General features: G+C 49.8%; 1 protein-coding gene across 3 annotated transcripts in view; it reads left to right on the forward strand.

Moving 5' to 3' along the window:
• The window catches only part of LOC115387023 (serine/threonine-protein kinase N1-like), a 28,316-nt gene extending 14,362 nt beyond the window's left edge, over positions 1-13,954 (forward strand). For all 3 annotated transcript variants that reach the window (XM_030089546.1, XM_030089545.1, XM_030089544.1), the window contains exons 2-21: positions 1,072-1,354; positions 2,473-2,618; positions 2,709-2,829; positions 3,975-4,120; positions 4,533-4,944; positions 5,094-5,203; positions 5,289-5,432; positions 5,522-5,597; positions 6,655-6,796; positions 8,197-8,287; positions 8,820-8,911; positions 9,244-9,316; positions 10,735-10,826; positions 10,919-11,095; positions 11,201-11,263; positions 11,581-11,657; positions 12,543-12,685; positions 12,770-12,877; positions 12,966-13,046; positions 13,115-13,954. In XM_030089546.1, coding sequence (XP_029945406.1) covers positions 1,072-1,354; positions 2,473-2,618; positions 2,709-2,829; positions 3,975-4,120; positions 4,533-4,944; positions 5,094-5,203; positions 5,289-5,432; positions 5,522-5,597; positions 6,655-6,796; positions 8,197-8,287; positions 8,820-8,911; positions 9,244-9,316; positions 10,735-10,826; positions 10,919-11,095; positions 11,201-11,263; positions 11,581-11,657; positions 12,543-12,685; positions 12,770-12,877; positions 12,966-13,046; positions 13,115-13,318 — 2,781 coding nt within the window. In that variant the 3' untranslated portion in view covers positions 13,319-13,954. The remainder of the gene's footprint in view (positions 1-1,071; positions 1,355-2,472; positions 2,619-2,708; positions 2,830-3,974; positions 4,121-4,532; positions 4,945-5,093; positions 5,204-5,288; positions 5,433-5,521; positions 5,598-6,654; positions 6,797-8,196; positions 8,288-8,819; positions 8,912-9,243; positions 9,317-10,734; positions 10,827-10,918; positions 11,096-11,200; positions 11,264-11,580; positions 11,658-12,542; positions 12,686-12,769; positions 12,878-12,965; positions 13,047-13,114) is intronic.
• The last annotated feature ends 5,511 nt before the right edge of the window (positions 13,955-19,465 follow it).

The raw sequence follows: 19,465 nt of genomic DNA on the forward strand, positions 1-19,465 counted from the left end.
AGAACTGAGCAGCTGTAATCAGATCTGCTGAGCTGGAACGGCTGCACGGTGCAGCGGGAGGCCTGCAGAACCCCAGAGGGTGTGTGTGTGTGTGTGTGTGTGTGTGTGTGTGGGGTGTGTGTGTGTGAGAGACGGAGATATGATCAGATGTTACGGCAGTAAATGACTGCACCGTGTTCGTTTTGAAGCGTTTGTTCCGGTAAAGACAGACGGGTTCGGGGAAGGCGGTTCGATTCCTGTGGGACGATTCGCTGACCTGCATTCAGAGTTTAATGTCCTCGTCTACTAAAGATCTGTGTTTATCTCTACACACACACACACACACACACACACACACACACACACACAGAAGCTGGTTTTCGAACAGGATGCTCACTTCTCAGTGGTTAAGATTGAAAGTTTGCCGGTTCAAATCCCCCCTGCTGTGAGTCCGCTGACCCCAGCAGCGCCACACACTCTCCTCTCTCCCAGGTGCAAAATACAGTGAAGTGTCCAGAAATCTTCTGCTGCAGCTGTTGCATTGTGGGTGTTTTGGCTTTGAGGTATCATGGCGGCGTCACCAGCGTCTCCACTCGGGTCGCAGCGTTGAGCTGAGGCCACTACTCTGAAGAAATGTGTTAAAAAATCAGTGTTTTCTTTGAACGTTCTGAAGCTAAATGCAACAGCTGATCGGGGTGTGAAGTGGTGGCGAGCTGGCTTATAGCTCGGCACATCTGAAAAACTGTTTTAAACGCGTCACATCATCTGCATTGAACGATATTCTGAGGGAGTAAAGAACCAAATCTGACGGTTTCCCTCAGCGTGTTGTTCTTGGAGTGTGTGAGGCGCGCTGGTTGTGTGTTTCCCTGCGACCCTGCAGCAGCTGATTGATTTCCGTCGGTATGAGCGCCGTGGTAATCTGCTGTAATCTGGTTAGTGTCGATCAGCAGCAGAGCTGATGTGAGCGCTCTGCCGGGCCGCTCTCACCTGTCGACTCGCTCGCCGTTCTCATCGCTCTTTTCACATCAAACTGAGTGTCAGTCCTCCGTTCAGCGGCAGGAGTTCACATGTGTGTGTCTGAATCCTCCGCAGACCGACCCCGACGGCCTGTCCGTCCTCCAGCAGCTCGGCCTGGACCAGAACTCGGACTTCTCCGACTCGGGCGTGCAGCAGCTGCTGGACGAGCACCGCGAGCGGATCCGCCGGGAGATCCGCAAGGAGCTGAAGATCAAGGAGGGCGCGGAGAACCTGCGCCGGGCCACCACCGACAAGAGGAACGCCCAGCAGGTGGACTCGCAGCTGCGCAGCTCCAAGCGCAAGCTGGAGTTCCTGCAGGCCCAGCTGCAGGAGCTGGACGCCCACATCGTGGTCAAAGGTAGAGGCGGGCTCCTCGGGCCGGCCGCCTTATTTAAAGCATCATCAAATATTCATCCCGTAGTGTGCGACCAAACATCACGCCGGCGGTTTTTGCATATTTAATCCGGTTGCTGCACTGCAGCAGTTCTCCAGATGTACGACCCGAGTCGTTAATCCTTCGTCCGCTGGGAAAACGTTCGTCTCAGCTCATCGAAAACCTGCTTGTCCAATCAGGAATGAGTTTGTTTGTTTTTTGCCTTTAAAGTCATTGAATATGTGTAGAAACCAGAGTGACCGTAAGTTCAACAAACAAGAAGTCAGAAGCACGAAAATCAAGAGAGAAATTACCAAAAAAGTCTCAGCCGGTGGAGCTGTGAGCTTACAGCCAACTCAGTAAAATCACATCTGACAACAAAACCTCCGACAGATATTACATTCCACCAGTCCCAGCTGACAGGGGACGACGGGCAGGACGAACCCTGAGTGTCCTGCAGGCGAACGCGTCCACGGCTCTCTGCAGTCCACTCAGGCCTCGCTGTCCGAGCAACGGTTAGAGTGGAAACGCCTCGTTTTTACGTGTTAGCTCTGGAGGAAAGCCGGGCTCTTTCGGTCCTACTGAGCATGTGCAGAACAGCCGCTGACCCCAGACGAGGTGCGCAGGACCACGAGCAGCGTCTCTGAACGGCTGTGGTTTCCTCCATCTCCTCAGAGTCGGAGCGTTTGTCAGCCGTTGCTCTTTCAGTGGCTCCGATCGACGCTGCTGTGTTGAACAGTTTGTCTTCAGGTTGTTGAGCTGAGTGAGAAACTATAGAAAGACTGGAATCGAACCAGATTTGCCCTTTGACCTCACAGCAGAAAGGCCAGGGTTTGCTTCTGGGGCTTTCTGCGTTGTTTGCATGTTGTCATTGTGCTTTTTGCCTCGGCTGCATCCCGCCGTACAAAGACAGGGTCAGAGTTGGAGCGGAGGCAGGTGGTTCCTCCTGCCGTCAGCTGAGAGCAGCTCTTTATCATCTGGACAATGTCTGTGACAACTCCAGGTTCTCCCACAAATCAGTACCTCCATCACACTCTCTCTCTCTCTCTCTCTCTCTCTCTCTCTCTCTCTCTCTCTCTCTCTCTCTCTCTCTCTCTCTCCAGATTCCACCAAGTCTCCGGGCTCGGTCAGCCAGACGTCGGCCAATCAGCACCGCATCGCCGCGCTGGAGCGGCAGCTCAACATCGAGCTGAAGGTCAAGCAGGGGGCGGAGAACATGATCCCCATTTACGCCAACGGAGGAACCAAGGTGCTTCGCGTGGGCGGGGCCTGGAGGAGGCGGGGCCTGGAGGGGGCGGGGCCGGAGCTCCTCTGACGTCCTGAATCTGTCTCTTCGCAGGACAAGAAGCTCCTCCAGACGGCTCAGCAGATGCTGCAGGACAGCAAGACCAAGATCGACATCATCCGCATGCAGATCCGGAAGGCCATGCAGGCCACGGAGCAGTCCGAGGACCCGCAAAGTACCTGCCGCCCCGCCCTCTCTCCTCATCCGCTCCCTCTCTCATCCCACCTGTCACTCTCCCAGCTGATAAACACTGCATATTTCATGATGCTGGTGGTAATGGATCAATTTCTGCTTCTGAACTTCATAGTGCAGCCTTCCAGTCACACACACACACACACACACACACACACACACACACACACACACACACACACACACACACACACACACACACACACACACACACACACACACACACACACGCGTGCGCGCAGGGCCGGTCCATTACAGCCCTCTCACTGGCTCAGGTTGGAGCCGTATTGATGTTCCTGCATCCCCTTGATGTTGGCCAACAGCTAAAAGCCACGGCCCATTTAGCAGAGGTTAGAGAGGCGGGGAGCCAGGAAGGCCGCCAGACTGAAAGGACTGAGTCAGAGAGCGGGGCAGAGCCGGGAGGAGGGAAGGAAGCCGGCTCACATGAAAGCAGGCCGGATAAAACGAAACCCGGAGCGGCGGCGGCTCTGGAAAGGACAGCCGAGTCCGGGCAGATCAATCATGTCCAATACGTCCTCCGTCTTCTCCTTTTTATCTCTTTTTATCTCTTTAAGTCAATGAGCTTTTATCTGGTCAGGGTTTGTTGTTTCCATTATAATTCTTTGTTGTTAGAAGTGTATTTCCTGAGGATTTACATGGAATTCTTAAAGTGAAAGAAGTGCATTTTTGTTGCTTTAAACCATTTCAGAAGGAAAGAACTCCGTGCAGATCCAGGTTCCAGTTGTCCTCCATACATTAAATGTTTAAAAATGACTGAAAAAAAGCAATATTCTTAATGAAGGAGGTCTCAGGTCACCTACAGAGGAGCTGTATATCAGTAGAAATGCATCAGGATTACCATAAAGCGGCGGCAGGTCGTGCATTTCCAACTAATCCTTCAGTGGTGTTTTACCCGTATTAATTCCTCTTAATGCCATCATTACTAATCCATGATATTGATTTAAATGCTGCACATACATAACATCACGCTGCATCGCTGGCATCTCATTTCAGCCAGTTTCCAGCTTGATGCACGCGAAGCGCCGACACAGAGTGACTATAGCGGTGTGTGTGTGTGTGTGTGTTTGTGTGTGTGTGTGTGTGTGTGTGTGTGTGTGTGTGTGGCAGGCAAGCCGGACCTGTGCGGGGTGGAGCTGCGTGTGGAGGAACTGTGGCACCACTACCGGGTGGAGCACGCCATGGCCGAGGGCGCCAAGAACATGCTGCGGCTGCTGGGAGCGGGGAAGGTCCAGGACAAGAAGGCCATGGCCGAGGTCAGGCCCCACAAACAATGCTCCATTTTTAATAAACACAATGAGCCCGATGGGCTCCGGCGTTCATGATACGCTTTATTTGGCCATGTCACCGCTGAGTGATTTCACAGATGGAAAATCTTCATTCAGGGAGATAAAAAACATGTTTAGGGACTGATTTAAAAGTTATTTCCTCAAGTAAAAATAGACAAACATCCATACTGGACCTAAAGTAATGAAGTTTTTGTAGAAACACAAGGTGCAACGTGCAGATCTGCAGGTGAACCACTGCTAAAGTATGGTTCTGTGTTTGTATGTATGTAAAGAAGGCTGTAGTGAAGGTCTCTGGGTCAGCCCGGATCAGTCTGGGTCAGGCCAGATGAGCAGCAGAGCCTTTGACCTTTGCCCTCCGACCCTTGTCCTGGTCCTCCAGGCTCAGTGCGGCCTCAGCGAGTCGTCCCAGCGCCTGGACCTGCTGCGCTGCGCCCTGGAGCAGCGGCTGCTGGAGCTGCCCGAGGATCACCCCAAGGCCTGCCTCATCAAGGAGGAGCTGGTGCTGGCCTCCTCGTCGGCGTTCAGCTCCCGCCACAGCACGCCGTACGTGCACAACCAGTACAGCACGCTGAGCAAGCCGTCGCCGCTGACGGGCACGCTGCAGGTCCGCCTGCTGGGCTGCGTGGGCCTGCTGGAGGCGGTCCCGGGGCGCAGCAGGGCCACGCCGGTGGTTCTGCCCTCCTTCTCTCCGGGCGGAGACGGACGCTCGTCGTTCAAGCTGAGCGGCCTGTACAGCCGCAGCACCAGCAGCATGAGCCTCAAGATCCCCAGCAAGACGGAGGAGCTGTCCTGTGAGTCCACGCTCCACGCGTGCTGTAATGCCACTTTCTACCACAAGGGGGGACAGTGAGACACGCCAGCACAGTATCTGTCCAACAAAGGAAGAAAAAGAAACCGATGTGTGTTGTAGATTTTCGGTGTGTGTGTGTGTGTTTCCCAGCGGAGGTGAGCGCCGTGCTGAAGCTGGAGAACACCGTGGTGGGCCAGACCGGCTGGAGGACGGTCGGGGATCAGGCCTGGGACCAGACCTTCACCGTGGAGCTGGAGAGGGTACGCCCGGAAACACCCCGCCGCGCTGCGTCAGCACGGCCAGGGTGTTGACGGTGTGTGTGTGTGTGTGTGTGTGTGTGATCAGTCCAGGGAGATGGAGATCGCCGTGCACTGGAGGGACTACCGCTCGCTCTGCGCCCTCAAGTACCTGAAGCTGGAGGAATTCCTGGACAACCAGAGACACCGAGTCCAGCTGGAGCTGGAGCCGCAGGGGCTGCTGCTGGCCGAGGTGCAGCACGCACCACACACACACACACCACACGCACACGGATTACAGTCCTCACATTCAGCCTGTAACCGGATGAGTGTGTGTTTCAGGTGACCTTCTTCAATCCGGTGATCGAGAGAGGCCGAAGACTTCAGAGGCAGAAGAAAGTCTTTTCTAAACAACACGGTATGAATGAAACAGGACGTCTGCTCCTCTCATGGGTTTCTCTTAAAAACAAAACTTCCTTAGTTTTTTTCTCACTTCCATAGCTGGAAAAGAAGTACCCTGTTCCTTTAAATGGTTCTTAATGTGCAGTAACTTCTACAGCATTAATGTTTGTTGTGCACACACACCTGGCATTTCAATCAGACAGGAGTGTGTGTGTTATCGGCTGCTTTGCTCCGTCGTGTGACAGAAATGAGCAGGAAAGATGTTTGAAGAGCAGATGATGCATCGTTTTTGCATTCTGTCAGTGATGCTTGCTGAAACATCTCGTCTCTCACGTCACGCTGGAGACGAGCTGCAGCTCAGGAAGCGTTAACGACAGCGGGGAGTATAAACTCTCCAGGAACCGCAGCCTGCAGTCACGAAACAGCCTCAGATTAAAGCTACAGGAGACACAGTTTCACACCAGTTCATTGTTTTTTTCTTCTAGATTCTTTAATCCTGAGTCATAACGAATTCTCACGTTAATATAATTAAGCTTTATTTGTGGGGGGCTGCAAGAAGCTGTTTCCCCAAGTTTGTAGTTTTAGTCATATTTAAGTCCAGTTTATCAATTTATTTCAAACTCTTATCATTCTTTTAGATTTCATTGAAGCATGCAGGGTTTTTTTGGTTTGTTTTTTCTTGTAATGAGGTGCATTTCCAGAGCTCTTCACCTAGAAAGGTATGTTAAACCTTGCCTGTGGACACATCAACACCCAGTCAGTGCAGGACGGGGATTGAACCATCAACCCTTCATCAAAGCCCCAGTACATCATTTTCTGTCAGCTCCAAAATTTGAGGCATCACAAAGTTTCTGATGATAAAGTCAACAAACCAAAGTCGTGGAGAGCCAGCTGAGGAAACGTCGTCTCTCGATAGCAGCAGCGTTTCGTATTTTCATGTTCTTTTTTATCAAGCGTGATGAAACGACACTCTGTGTAACGGTTTGAATCAGATTCACTTCCTTCACATTCTGCATTCATGCTGAACGAGTTGGCGTCTGTCAGATTAACTCCCACCCGTCTCCGTTCTCCAGGTAAGGCCTTCCTGCGAGCGCGTCAGATGAACGTGGACATCGCCACCTGGGTCCGCCTGCTGAGGAACGCCATCCCCACGGGAAGCAACACGCCGGCCTACACGCCCAGCTTCTCCGGCAACACACTCACTCACAACACGGGGTACGAGACTGACGTCGCCACAAGCATGTAGAGCATCTTCCTCCTCCAACATCAGAATATGGAGCATCTTCCTTCTACCAACGTCAGATTATAGAGCATTTTCCAGATTAATAATTTCCATCTTCTCTTTCAGAAGAATCATGAACCAGCTGAGAGTTTTTACTAGGGATGAGCGAGTACACCACTATCTGTATCTGTATCTGTATCTGTTTACCCATCCAAATTATCTGTATCCATATCTGTACTCGGAGGGGGCGTGGCCTAAACCGGAAGTGGGCGTGGTATAACCGGAAATGGGGTGGGGGCAGAAATTGGCACACTATTTTCAGTCTGAAATTGATATGGATTGCTCAGAAGTTGCTATATTTGTTCTTTATTTGAAAACTATTTACAGAACCGTTTCAATGACACAATGTACAAGTTTTTTTTATTTTAGTCAGAACATGAACATTTTTAAAGTTATATAAATGATTATTCATTCACACAACAGCCTCAGGACAAAGATTTTAATTTTTTTTTGTCACAATAGTAAAAGAACTATTTACAGAACAAGTATTTTTATTGAGGCAGAACATGAATATTTTTAATTTACATAACAGCTTCTCTATAATTGTTGTCCGGACTCCAGCTGGAGTCCAAGGAAAGGAACAGGTCTTCCTGGGTTGGGACTGCCTCCCCCCACGGTCCCCACCAGAATCTCCCCGGTGTCCCGGAAAATCTCTGATCCCCCCTGCTGAGCTTCCTGGTCCTGTCCGCGGCTGCAGCGCCGATCGTAGTGGACCTCGGTCCAGTTATCATCTCTCTCCCACAGATCACAGCCTCCCGGTGGAGCACAAGTCCAGATCAATATGAAAAATGAAAGAAAAAAGGAAAAACGAAACTGGAAGGGAAAACGAAACTTAAAACCCCCCGAAAAAAAAAAACCCCGTGCGTGCACAGTAGCGCGACATTTCGCGCTTTTCATTTTAAAAGGTTTTCCTCAGGCAAATGCACGCTACAGCGAAATAAAAAAACTAGTTTTTAATTTACCAGCACTGATTGGCTTCTCTGACAAGGATCCTGTCGCCTCAGTCCAGCACGGAGCAGAATGAAAGACCAGTGAGGATCTCCCATCAGCACCATGCTCGGGTCATACTCGGATTCGAAAAAAATGCATTATCCGTAACGAGTACTCGTTTAAAACGAGTATTCGGCTCACCTCTAGTTTTTACAGCTAAATGTAGAGATTGGCTGAATCCCTACATTAACATTGTTTATTGGTATAAATTTACAGATTATGAATATTTGATCAGAAACGAGAACAGAGCTGGAAGTGTGATTGTCTTTTAGTAGATTTCTATTCCAACCAAGACTCTTTGTGCTTTTGGAGACATCAGACCTGTTTTTGTTTTGCTTTGCAGTGAGATCTCGGTGGAGAAGCTGAACCTGGACGGCGACTCTGCCGTCAAAGCCGAGGTCCGGAGAGACGTGGTGGACGCTCCGGCCGCCTCGGTGAGTGCAGCCCGGACAGATGGAGGCTTCCTCTGAGGGAGGGGGGGGGGGGGTGGACGTCTCCACATTATCAGGTTTCCTTCCTGCTCACTTCCTACCTGCCGTCCTGGAAACCGTCGTGATGACCGACGACCTGATCGGAGGAAGACGGCTTTAATGAGACGAAACTGGATGCAGGGCGACATTTAACATGATCCCAGTGTGTCCTTCATCCCTGGCTCTGTTATTTTGGCCTCAGAGTGAGACAAAAAGAGAGAGAGAGGAGGGGGAGGGGGAGGGGGGGGGGGGGGGGGGGGGGCAGGAGCAGATGGTGTGTTCAATGTGGTTCAAGTATTATGGGATTAATTACGCTCATGTTTTTTGGACGCCTAATTAGCAGTGAGGATGGATCAGAGGGGTGGAGGGGTTGGCTGGGGTTCGAACAGCGGGGGGTCCGGCTCCATGAGCTGGATCAGAGCCGCACGCTGTCCATCCGTCACCGTCCAGATGTCAGGAATCACTTCAGTTCCTCTTCCTCCCTCCTCTTCCTCAGGAGCCGCCGGCGGCCGTCGAACCCTCGTCCACGCCGGACGTCCCCGCCCACGAGCAGCCCCCCAGGTCCACGTCCACCAGCTCTTTACGCAGGTGCAGGAACACACACACACACACACACACATAGACACATACACACACACACACACACACACACACACACACACACACCTGCAGTATGGCCCACACAGTGTGACTCCGGGAACACACCCCCGCACACAATATGTTCCCTGTTTTTCATGCCTGGCAGGAACGCCGAGTCAGCACTGTGCTTGATTATAGCCCAAAAAACAAACCCTGTGTATCGACGCTCATTTAAATATGGCTCTGTTGCCTTTAACGTGACTGGTGTGTGTGTGTGTGTGTCTGTGTGTGTCTGTGTGTCTGTGTGTGTGTGTGTGTGTGTGTGTGTGTGTGTGTGTCAGGCCCAGCAGCGGCCCGCTCTGCCTGCTGGACTTCAAGCTCATCGCCGTTCTGGGCCGCGGACACTTCGGGAAGGTAAATCCGCTTTTTGGTTGTTTACTCATCTTCTGCTCATCTGAGGCCTCGTTCACACGATTCCTGCTCTCTCTCCTTTCACCAACTCTTCCAAATCCTCTTTTCTGACTTTACAGCCCCGTTTACATCCTTTGTTGGAGAGATTAGAGCTTTGAGTCTGTGTGTTTACATGGGACTTTTTAATTCCTCTATAAATCCAAATAAAGCGTTACTCAGCTCTAAAATGACCATGTAAACGCCCAAAATCTTTATTCAGGATTAAGTTTGAATCCGAATGGACCGATGGGTTTATCCTCCTTTGGAAGCGGAAGTATATGCTAATAATTAGGCGCGACCTTGTTCTGGTCGTTGTGCGCATGCTCCGTTGTGATGACGCAATTTTCCAAGATGGCGGCCCGCTTTCTGTGTTTCCACTCGATTTATTTAAAGGTGCTGTAAGCAGGATTTTGCTAGTCAATGCTAATTTTTCTGTGTTTTCTTTGGATTAAATGTTAGAGTATCCATTGATAATCCTTTAGGAGTGTAGCATAATTGCACTACCACCAGGGCGCAGTGTTTCCATCTGTCTCTGTTCTGAGCTGAAAAGGAATCTGGACAGCTCCAGGTATCTTTGACCAATCAGAAGAGCCCCTGAGGCTCTAACCGTGATTGGTCGAGGGGTGTTCGTCGCACGTTCTTGTGGGAGGGGCTTAACTTGCGTAAGGGCGTGATGTCAGAGAAAACAGGACCGGATTGGCTGTGCTGGGTTTTAAATCGCCTTCTTAGATGGGTCAAATCGCCAAGATGGCGGAGATGCAGAATCCTGCCTACAGCACCTTTAATGGCAGTTTTAAAACAATTGGACATAATGAAACGAGTGGACGGACAGGCGCTTAACAACGCGGACATTGACAAAGATGTAGCGTCAAAGTTAATTTTGAAAGAAAGACGAGAAAAGCGCGGTTCACTCCTGGGAGACGTCAGCGCGTCACGGCCTCCCCGTCCAATCAGAACGCTTCACAGACCTCGACGTGAAAGGAATTTAATCCTTCGTTTTTCCCATGTAAACACGTAGCTCATTGATATAATAATGAATTACTTCATTCAGAATACACCAGTTCCGAATTAAAAACATCAGGTGACCACAGTCATTGTGATAAATAGACTTTGTTGGGAATATTCTTTTAATAGCATTTCTTTAATGATGAAGTAAAGGGAACAGCTACAGTAACTGCCCATCAGGTCATTGTGACGCTTGTTCCTGAGACAAGTGAGCAGTTTTAGCAGTTTTCTTTTTCGTGGCACGAAGGAAAGGAAACGTAGAGATGCCTTGAGGTTTTTCACAATCTGAAACACGTTGCTGGTGATTCTCAGAGATCCGAATGAATAACATGGATCGGTCTGAGAGTGTGTGTGTGTGTGTGTGTTGGACTGTGCAGGTGTTGCTGTCAGAGTACAAGCGGACGGGCAGCCTGTACGCCATCAAGGCCCTGAAGAAAGGCGACATCGTGGCTCGAGACGAAGTGGAGAGGTTCGACTCTTCTGTCTTTAGCCTCGACTCTGCTGCAGGACTGCTCCGGCTCACCCCTCCGCCCTCCTCCACCCCCCTCTGTCTGCCTCCAGCCTCATGTGTGAGAAGCGGATCTTCGAGACGGTCAACGGCTCCCACCACCCCTTCCTGGTCAACCTGTTCGCGTGTTTCCAGACGCCGGAGCACGTGTGCTTCGTCATGGAGTACACGGCGGGCGGCGACCTCATGATGCACATCCACGCCGACGTCTTCTCCGAGCCGCGGGCCGTGTGAGTGTCCTGTCCGCCCCGCGTGGCGCTGACCCGGACGGCGCCGCGGCTCGCACCGACCTCTCCCGCCGACCTCTCCCGCTGACCTCTCCCGCTCTCTCACAGGTTCTACTCGGCCTGCGTGGTTCTCGGCCTGCAGTTCCTCCACGACCATAAGATCGTGTACAGGTGAGGAGGGCCGCCGCCGCCGCTGATCCGGCCTCTGGTTTGTTCCAGTTCTCAAAAGAGGAAGTGCCACTGACTGAATGTTGAAGTTCTGTTCTAAAAATAAAAAGGCAGAAGCTCTCACTCTGCACTTTTCCAAACAACACCAGGCCTCACTTCATGACAAACTCCCCAGTCAAAGAGACGTTTGCAGAAATGTGTGTAATATTAAAGTGTTTGGCATCAATTTGATGATATAAAATGCTGAATATATAGATGATATAGATTATATTCCCTCGTCTTTACTTGTTCCACATGATAACCTTGTTTTTCCTGCTCAGAGATCTCAAGTTGGACAACTTACTGCTGGACATGGACGGATTTGTGAAGATCGCAGATTTTGGCCTCTGCAAAGAAGGTCAGTCATCCGACACACACACACACACACACACACACACACACACACACACACACACACACACACACACACACACACACAACCCTTCATGCTCTTCTTCCTTCCACACACTCAATTATCTGTGACTTCAGGGAGCAGAAACTTCAGGCTTCAGCTGACACTCCCTTAAAGGGCAACTTCGGTTTTTTGACATCTGGACCTTATTTCTAGGTGTGTGCATGCTCATATACTCACTCAGACAAACATCGTGCAGCTCGGAGTCCTTCAGAAGTTATTTAGATCCAACCGATGTAGGCGCACTTAGCGGGTTCCACGGCAGGGGAGCTTCAGCGCGTGACATAATCTCTGCAAAGTCGCTCATTTCGGCTATATTTCTTGACACACCTAGAAATAAGGTCCAGATGTCAAAAAACCGAAGTTGCCCTTTAATATTCACTGGAATCTTTTTTCACGTAAAAGAAGTTTTGTGAGAGATAAGCTGTCTTTTAACCCTTCCTGAAACACAATGCACCAGTCTCATTCCAGAATTGATCTTAATCAGAAGGTAACAGTAATATTAATATTATTATCTGTATTTGTTGTAAAACTGCTCTGTATTGAAGTAAAAGATATTTTTATTATTTCTGTTCTATAATCATTGAAAACATTTTCCTTTATTATTATTCCTGTTTGAGCCCCAAGTTCAAAGATGGAACCATTTAGAGCAGAAATAAATCAAGTTTAGAAGTTAAAAGACTCAGAGGCGACTTTCTGTAGCACCGGACACCTCGAGTTGTCAGAGGCTAAAGATCTGAATCTGATTCTTTCCCTCCTTCATACACGAGAAGCGTTTTGTCCCCTCGGCCTCCTTCCTCTTCATCAGTTGGACTCCTCCTCTCCCTTCAGGTATGGGTTATGGAGACAGGACCAGCACTTTCTGTGGGACTCCAGAGTTTTTGGCGCCGGAGGTTCTGACGGACACGTCGTACACCCGAGCGGTGGACTGGTGGGGCCTGGGCGTGCTGATCTACGAGATGCTGGTGGGAGAGGTGAGAGCCGGAGCCGCTGGCTTCCTCTGGGGAAAGGACTGGATTCAGAGGGACAGATGAGGGGTGTGTGTGTGTGTGTTTCAGTCTCCTTTCCCGGGTGACGATGAGGAGGAGGTCTTCGACAGCATTGTGAATGACGAAGTGCGTTACCCTCGCTTCCTGTCCACCGAGGCCATCGGCATCATGAGACGGGTGAAGAAACTCCTCCTTCATTACCAGTTACTGCGGAACCGGAAGAAATGCGATATTCGTGTCAATCTGAACGGTTCCTTTGTTCCAGCTGCTGAGGAGAAACCCGGAGAGACGTCTGGGTTCTGGAGAAAAAGATGCGGAAGACGTGAAGAAGCAGCCGTTCTTCAGGGTGAGGCTGAGCGCCGCGGCGCTGCTCTTCCAGCGAGCCGCTCTCCTCTAACCGGACCTGTGTTTCAGGCCACGGACTGGGAGGCCCTGCTCCAGAGGAAGGTCCCGCCGCCGTTCGTCCCCACCATCGGCGGCAGGGAGGACGTCAGCAACTTCGACACGGAGTTCACGGCCGAGGCGCCGACCCTCACGCCGCCCCGTGAGCGCCGCACGCTCTCCCGCAAGGAGCAGGACCACTTCAAGGACTTCGACTACGTGTCTGACCTCTGCTAGAGCGGCGGGGCTGGAAGCCGCCCGCCGCCGGACCGAGACCCGGACCGGAGGCGCCGCCACGGCGCCAGGGACCAGCCGGGATCGCGTGTCACGAACATATGCGGCGCCACACATCTGCTGACCCATAAACGATCTGGAGTGGCTTTTCGGGAGGAAGGGGAGGCGGATCTGTGGCGATCACCAGAGATAATCCAGATTACGGAGGATGGAGGATGAGAGACGGATGCAGCTGTTTGAAAAGCTCCACCAGCCTCCAGCCACTCCGACGGGACGCCGTGTGTCCCCCCCCCCCTGCTGTCCCTTTACTCTGCCGTCTGTTGCCGCTCAGTGTCCCACTGTGTTCAGTGTCCTCAGCCTCCATCATGCACCGCCCGCCTGTGACCACCGGGTGGAGCCAGAGGGGAAGAGAACGCCTCCAGTTTGAGTCTCTGCTGAATCACAGGACGCCTCTTCCTTCGTCTCCTTTCTCCAAACGCAACACACATTTTTTAACTTCAATCATTTTACTTATTTTTGTGATTTCCACTTTGTTTGTTGTTGTTTTGTTTTGGTTTTTTCCTGCCGTCTGTGTTTGCTCCTCCGTCATATGCTGGTGAAATGTGTTGGAACTGTGACTCAGTAAAGATGTGAACCAAACACACCAACCGAGTGTTGATCATTGATTTCAGTCAGGGTTTGAAAAGAACATTTCACACTCAAGGTGGTTAAAGCAAAATGAGACGATAAGGCTTTGTTTTACCAGACAACATTTTCACTCGGCCAGAGATGTTAAGAACTAAAATGTTTAAAAGAAACGTGAAGCTGTGAGAAAACTGGAGCCGTCTGAAATTCAGGAAGTTCGTTTCACAGGTTTGGAGCAGAATAACTGAACTCTGATTCTGATCCTGGAAACGATGTGGATGTATCAGAACAAATAACTCTGGCCTGTTGACGCCTGAAAATACAGCACTGGCTTGTTTTTATTTGTCTTGTTTGAACAGAAAAATCTGTTTTTCTTCTGGCAGATTTCTTGCTTGGTTTGAAACAGAGTGAAAGTGATCAGTAACTTCTGATCCTTTCCTCTTTTGGGTCAATAACAGTCACCTTTGTCTTATCGATTTTGATTTATTTGCTGGATGGATGATCACTTCATGACTTCATGAATCTGTGTCCATGAGCTTAGTGTGTTATGTAAAGCTGTGAGTCATCAGCGTAGAGAAGTTCAGGGGTGTGTTGATATTATACATAGGTGATACTAGATCAGCTGATTTTGTGGTTTTTGGAGGAAAATATGCTCCAGAAACAAACATACAAGGAGCTCATGGCAGAACGTACAACTGAAACACCACTGGATGTTTTTTTACAGGGTTTTTTTTTTCTTTTTTTTTCATAAATCATTTTAACAAACTTCAAGCCTCAAATCTGCCAAACGTTCAATCAGATTCAAGACTTCAACCTTTTAAATGCCATGTTATGTTAATTAAGTTCAACTGATTCAACAACAACAAAAAAAATAACTGAAAGAAAAAAAAATAGCATAGTAGTTAAAATGTTTGTTTCTGATCGGTGATATTTGGATAAATTTGAAAAAAGGAAGAATTTGGTTGGTTAATAGTCTGAGCTGCTGCCTGCTGTCGTTTCAGGTCTGATTAAATCCACCTGGGAGTCCAGCTGCTCAGAGGAACAACGGATTACTGACTGCAAAGGCCGGATTGTTCTATTAAAATGTATCATCAGCATTTTATTTTAATGCAGTTTCACATAAGAAGAATCAACAGTTGATCTGCAGCCGATCATGCAGCATATTGAAGATTATCCACGAGTTCAGTAACGTGAGGGTGGAGGATTATTTAAAGGTTATCATGGAAATGTTTTGGTCTGTTTGTGGCCTCTGCATTGAAACGCGTTTGACGCTGCTGGTTTAGAAGAAGCAGAAATAAATGAGGAAAGATGTCGATACAAAATGTGAATGGAAGAACAACCTGAGGTCTTTGTTACAGACAGTAGTCATGATTAACCGTTTTTCTGAATCAAGGCAGAGCAGCAGCTGCATCTGAGGGGCAGGTTGATGCCTTTTCCCTGCATTTCCTTCCCATCATTCAGCCGAAACCCTGATTCCGAGCAGTAAACACACATTTTCAAGCCTTTGTTGGGTCACAGTGACTCCACAGCAGGCGATGCTTTGATTACTTGGATGGATTTTCTGCATCAAACAAGCCGATGAAATGTAGCATCATCGAGTCCGAGCAGCTCAGATGTTTGTGGTAATGAGGTCCTGAAATGAAGAGCGGGAAAAAGCATTCCTGGAATGATTAGTGGGAATGAGATCGGATGCAGGAAAGCAGACATTTGATGAGTTACAGTTCTTCAAAAATGCAAACTCCCCACAGCAGGGTAATGAGGCCCAGATTCAAACCAGGGACTGCCTCACCTTTGACTGTGTACTGTGTTCATTCTTTTTTTTTTTTTTTTTTTTAACGAAATCAGTATAAATGAGGAGTTTTAGCAAAAAAAAAACAAAAAAAAAAACAGTCTGAATGTGATCCATGAGTAAAGTCAACTTTTGCATGAATCTGTGGATTTGAATACATGTAGTGTATCTTTCTTTATAACTTATTTACATTTCAGTGTTTGATCTTTCAAACAGTTTTCAGACGTTTGCAGATTTAATAGAATCTCCATCCATCCTTCCATCTTCAAACACTTATCCGGGTCGCGGGGGCAGCAGTCCAAACAGAGATGCCCAGACTTCCTGTCTCCAGACTCTTCCTACAGCTTTTCCTGGAGGATCCCGAGGCGTTCCCAGGCCAGCTGAGACACTCTCCAGCATGTCCGAGGTCTTCCCCCGGGGTCTCCTCCCGGTGGGACGTGTCCAGAACACCTCGCCAGGGAGGCGTCCAGGAGGCGTCCTAAACAGATGCTGAGCCTCCTCACTGCTCTTCTGGATGTGGAGGAGTCGCGGCTCTACTCCGAGCTCCTCCCTGGTGACTGAGCTCCTCCCCCTGTCTCTAAGGGAGCGCCCAGCCCCCCTATGGAGGAAGCTCATTTCAGCTGGTTGTATCTAGATCTTTTTCTTTCGGTCATGACCCAAAGCTCATGACCATAGATGAGGGTGGGAACGTAGATTAACGGGTATATCCAGAGCTTCGCCTTTCAGCTCAGCTCCTTCTTCACCACGACGGACCGATACAACGACCGCATCACTGCAGCCGCTGCACCGATCCGCCTGCCAATCGAACCTCAATCCTTCCTCCACTCATAAACAAAACCCCCAAAATACTTGAATTCCTCCACTTGGGTCAGGGTCTTTCCACCGACCTGGAGAGGGCAGATCATCATTTTCCGGTCGAGGCTCATGGCCTCGGATTTGGAGGTGCTGATCCTCATCCTTGTGGCTTCACACTCGGCTGAAAACTACCCCAGTGCATGCTGTAGGTCCAGGTTCGATGGAGCCAACAGGACAACATTGTCAGTGAGAGCAGTGATGAGATCCTGTGGTCTTCGAACTAGACCCTCTTCGGCACCTGGTTCCTGAACCGGATCCACCCCCTGGCAGCACTTAGAAATTCTGTCCTTAAAATGATGAACAGAACCGGTGACAAAGGGCTGCCTTGCCTGAGTCCAACATACACCGGGAACAGGTCCGACTTACTGCCGGCAATGCGGACCAGACTCCTATTTCGGTCATACAGAGACCGGACGGCCCTTAACAAGGGGCCCCGGACTCTGTACTACCGCAGCACCACGAGGGACTGGTCGGGCAAACTCCCACGAACCCTCGAGCACACAGAGCTGGTCCAGTTTTTCATGACCAGAACGAAAAGCACATTGGGGCGACAGTAGCTCAGTTGGTAGAGCGGGTTGTCTTATAACTGGAAGGTTGGCAGTTCAATCCCCGCTCCCGCAGGCGTAAAACTGTTGTTGTGTCCTTGAGCAAGACACTTCACCCACCTTGCCTAGTATGAAAGTTGTGAGAGTGAATGGTTGGTGGTGGTCGGAGGGGCCGATGGCGCAGATTGGCAGCCTCGCTTCTGTCAGTCTGCCCCAGGGCAGCTGTGGCTACAGTAGTAGTTTACCACCACCAGTATGGTGTGACTGAATAATGCAATGTAAAGTGTCTTTGAGTGTCCTGAAAAGCGTTATATAAAACCAATGCATTATTATTATTATTGGTCCTCCCATATCCGAGGTTCAGCTATCGGTCAAGTCCTCCTCTCCAGTACCCTGGAATAGACTTTCCCGGGGAGGCTGAGGAGTGTGATCCCCCTATAGTTGGAGCACACCTTCCGGTCCCCCTTTTTAAACAGGGGAACCACCACCCTGGTCTGCCGATCCAGAGATATTGTCCCCAATTGCCAAGTGATGTTTCAGAAACGTGCCAACAAGACAGTCCCTGCAGTGGAGATACTCAAGGTGAATCTCGTCCACCCCAGGTGCCTTGCCATCGAGGAGCTTACCGACCACCTCAGTGACTTCGGCTTGGGTGATGGACGAGTCCACCTCTGAGACCTCAGCCTCTGCTTCCACCATGGAAGACATGGCGACGGGATTGAGGAGGTCCTCGAAGTTTTCCTTGCATCGTCTGACAATATCCCCAGTTGAGGTCAGCAGCTCCTCCTCCACTGCAAACGGTGTTGGTGGAGACCTGCTTTCCCCTCCTGAGGCGCCGGACGGTTCGCCAGAATTTTTCGAGGCTGACCGATAGTCCTCCTCCATGGCTTCCTGAACTCCTTCTAGACCTCAGTTTTTGCATCAAGAATCATTCGTACTGCAGTCCACTTGATCGCCAGTACCCATCAGCTGCTTCAGGATTCCCATGAACCAACAAGCCTCGATAGGATTCCTTCTTCAGCTTGACGGCAGCCCTTACTTCCGGCATCCACCACCGGGTTCAGGGTTCAGGTACCGGAGATGTTGCGACGGCAGTTACGATCGTCTGCTTCAACAATGGAGATAGAGAATGTGGTCCACTCGGACTCAATGTCCCCAGCCTCCCTGGAAGAAGCTCTCCCAGAGGCGGGAGTTGAAAACTGCTGACAGAGGGTTCTGCTGGACATTACCAGCAGACGATCACAACATGTTTGGGTCTGCCAAGTCTGTCCGGTTTCCTCCTCCGCCTGTCATATTGTGCTCCTCTGCAGCCACAGTGGGGTCTGTGGTCTTGTGTTTTGTTTTTCTGTTTTGGTATCAGGTGAGTGGTGCCAGGCTGTGTGCAGAAGCAGGGAGCTGTTTCACCTGCGGTGCCAGGGTGGAGGTCGTTGCCTTGATGAGGAGCAGCTCTGTTTGGGGGGACTTGAGACTTCGCTTCAACGCTAGACCATAACAAGACAACTGTTTGTTGGAAGGTGTGACAGCTGTCAGTTTTCTAACCTTTGTTTGACTCCGTGCTTCTCTGTCTCCAGTCTGACAGTGTACACATCCAGCATTCCCACTCCGTTCTGCATCCCAGCCCCCATCGTCCCAATCCCCCCTCCAGGTCTCACTGTCGCTGCACACGTAAGCGCTGAAACCCAACAATACAGGAAAAATGATCAAATGACTGATTTTTTTCAGGAAATTAACAAAGGAAGAAAAGAGGGGGGAAAAAGATGAAAAAGAAAAAAATCGGAAAAAATTAAGAAAAATTAAAAAGAGGAAAAAAAGGAGAAATATGGGAAAAAAGAAAACAAACTTGGTTTTAAAAGAAAAAGGGACAAAAAAAGAAAAAAAAACAAGAAAGAAATCTGGTACAACTCTCAGGAAAAGCACAGCAGCGACAAACAGCTAAGTAACTTCAAACACATAAAATCCATAAAATGGAAAAAGCAAGAAAATTGATTAAAAATGAGGGCAAAGCTCTAAAAACTATCAGTATATTTAATTTACTGCTGTGACCCTTCATGAGTGCAGCCTCCGTTTGTATGTAAAGCCTGTTTTTTTCCTTCATTCCAGATAACGACCGTGTTTAGTGGCTCCACAAACAAACAGATGAAACAGAAAGTGCCTCCTGAGCTGCCCCCGCTCCTCAGAGCCCCCCCTCCAGACCCCCCACCCCCCTGGACCTCCCTCTCTCCTCCCCGTCCCTCCTCTTCTGCCTCTCACTCCTCCTTCCTGTTGCCTTCTAGGATCTCGGAGCCTTTTATTCCTCTTCTCGCCATCCCTCTCTCCACTCTGTCACACCATCCCACA

The sequence above is a fragment of the Salarias fasciatus genome, chromosome 4 (assembly GCF_902148845.1).
Source record: "Salarias fasciatus chromosome 4, fSalaFa1.1, whole genome shotgun sequence".
NCBI classification, from domain to species: domain Eukaryota; kingdom Metazoa; phylum Chordata; class Actinopteri; order Blenniiformes; family Blenniidae; genus Salarias; species Salarias fasciatus.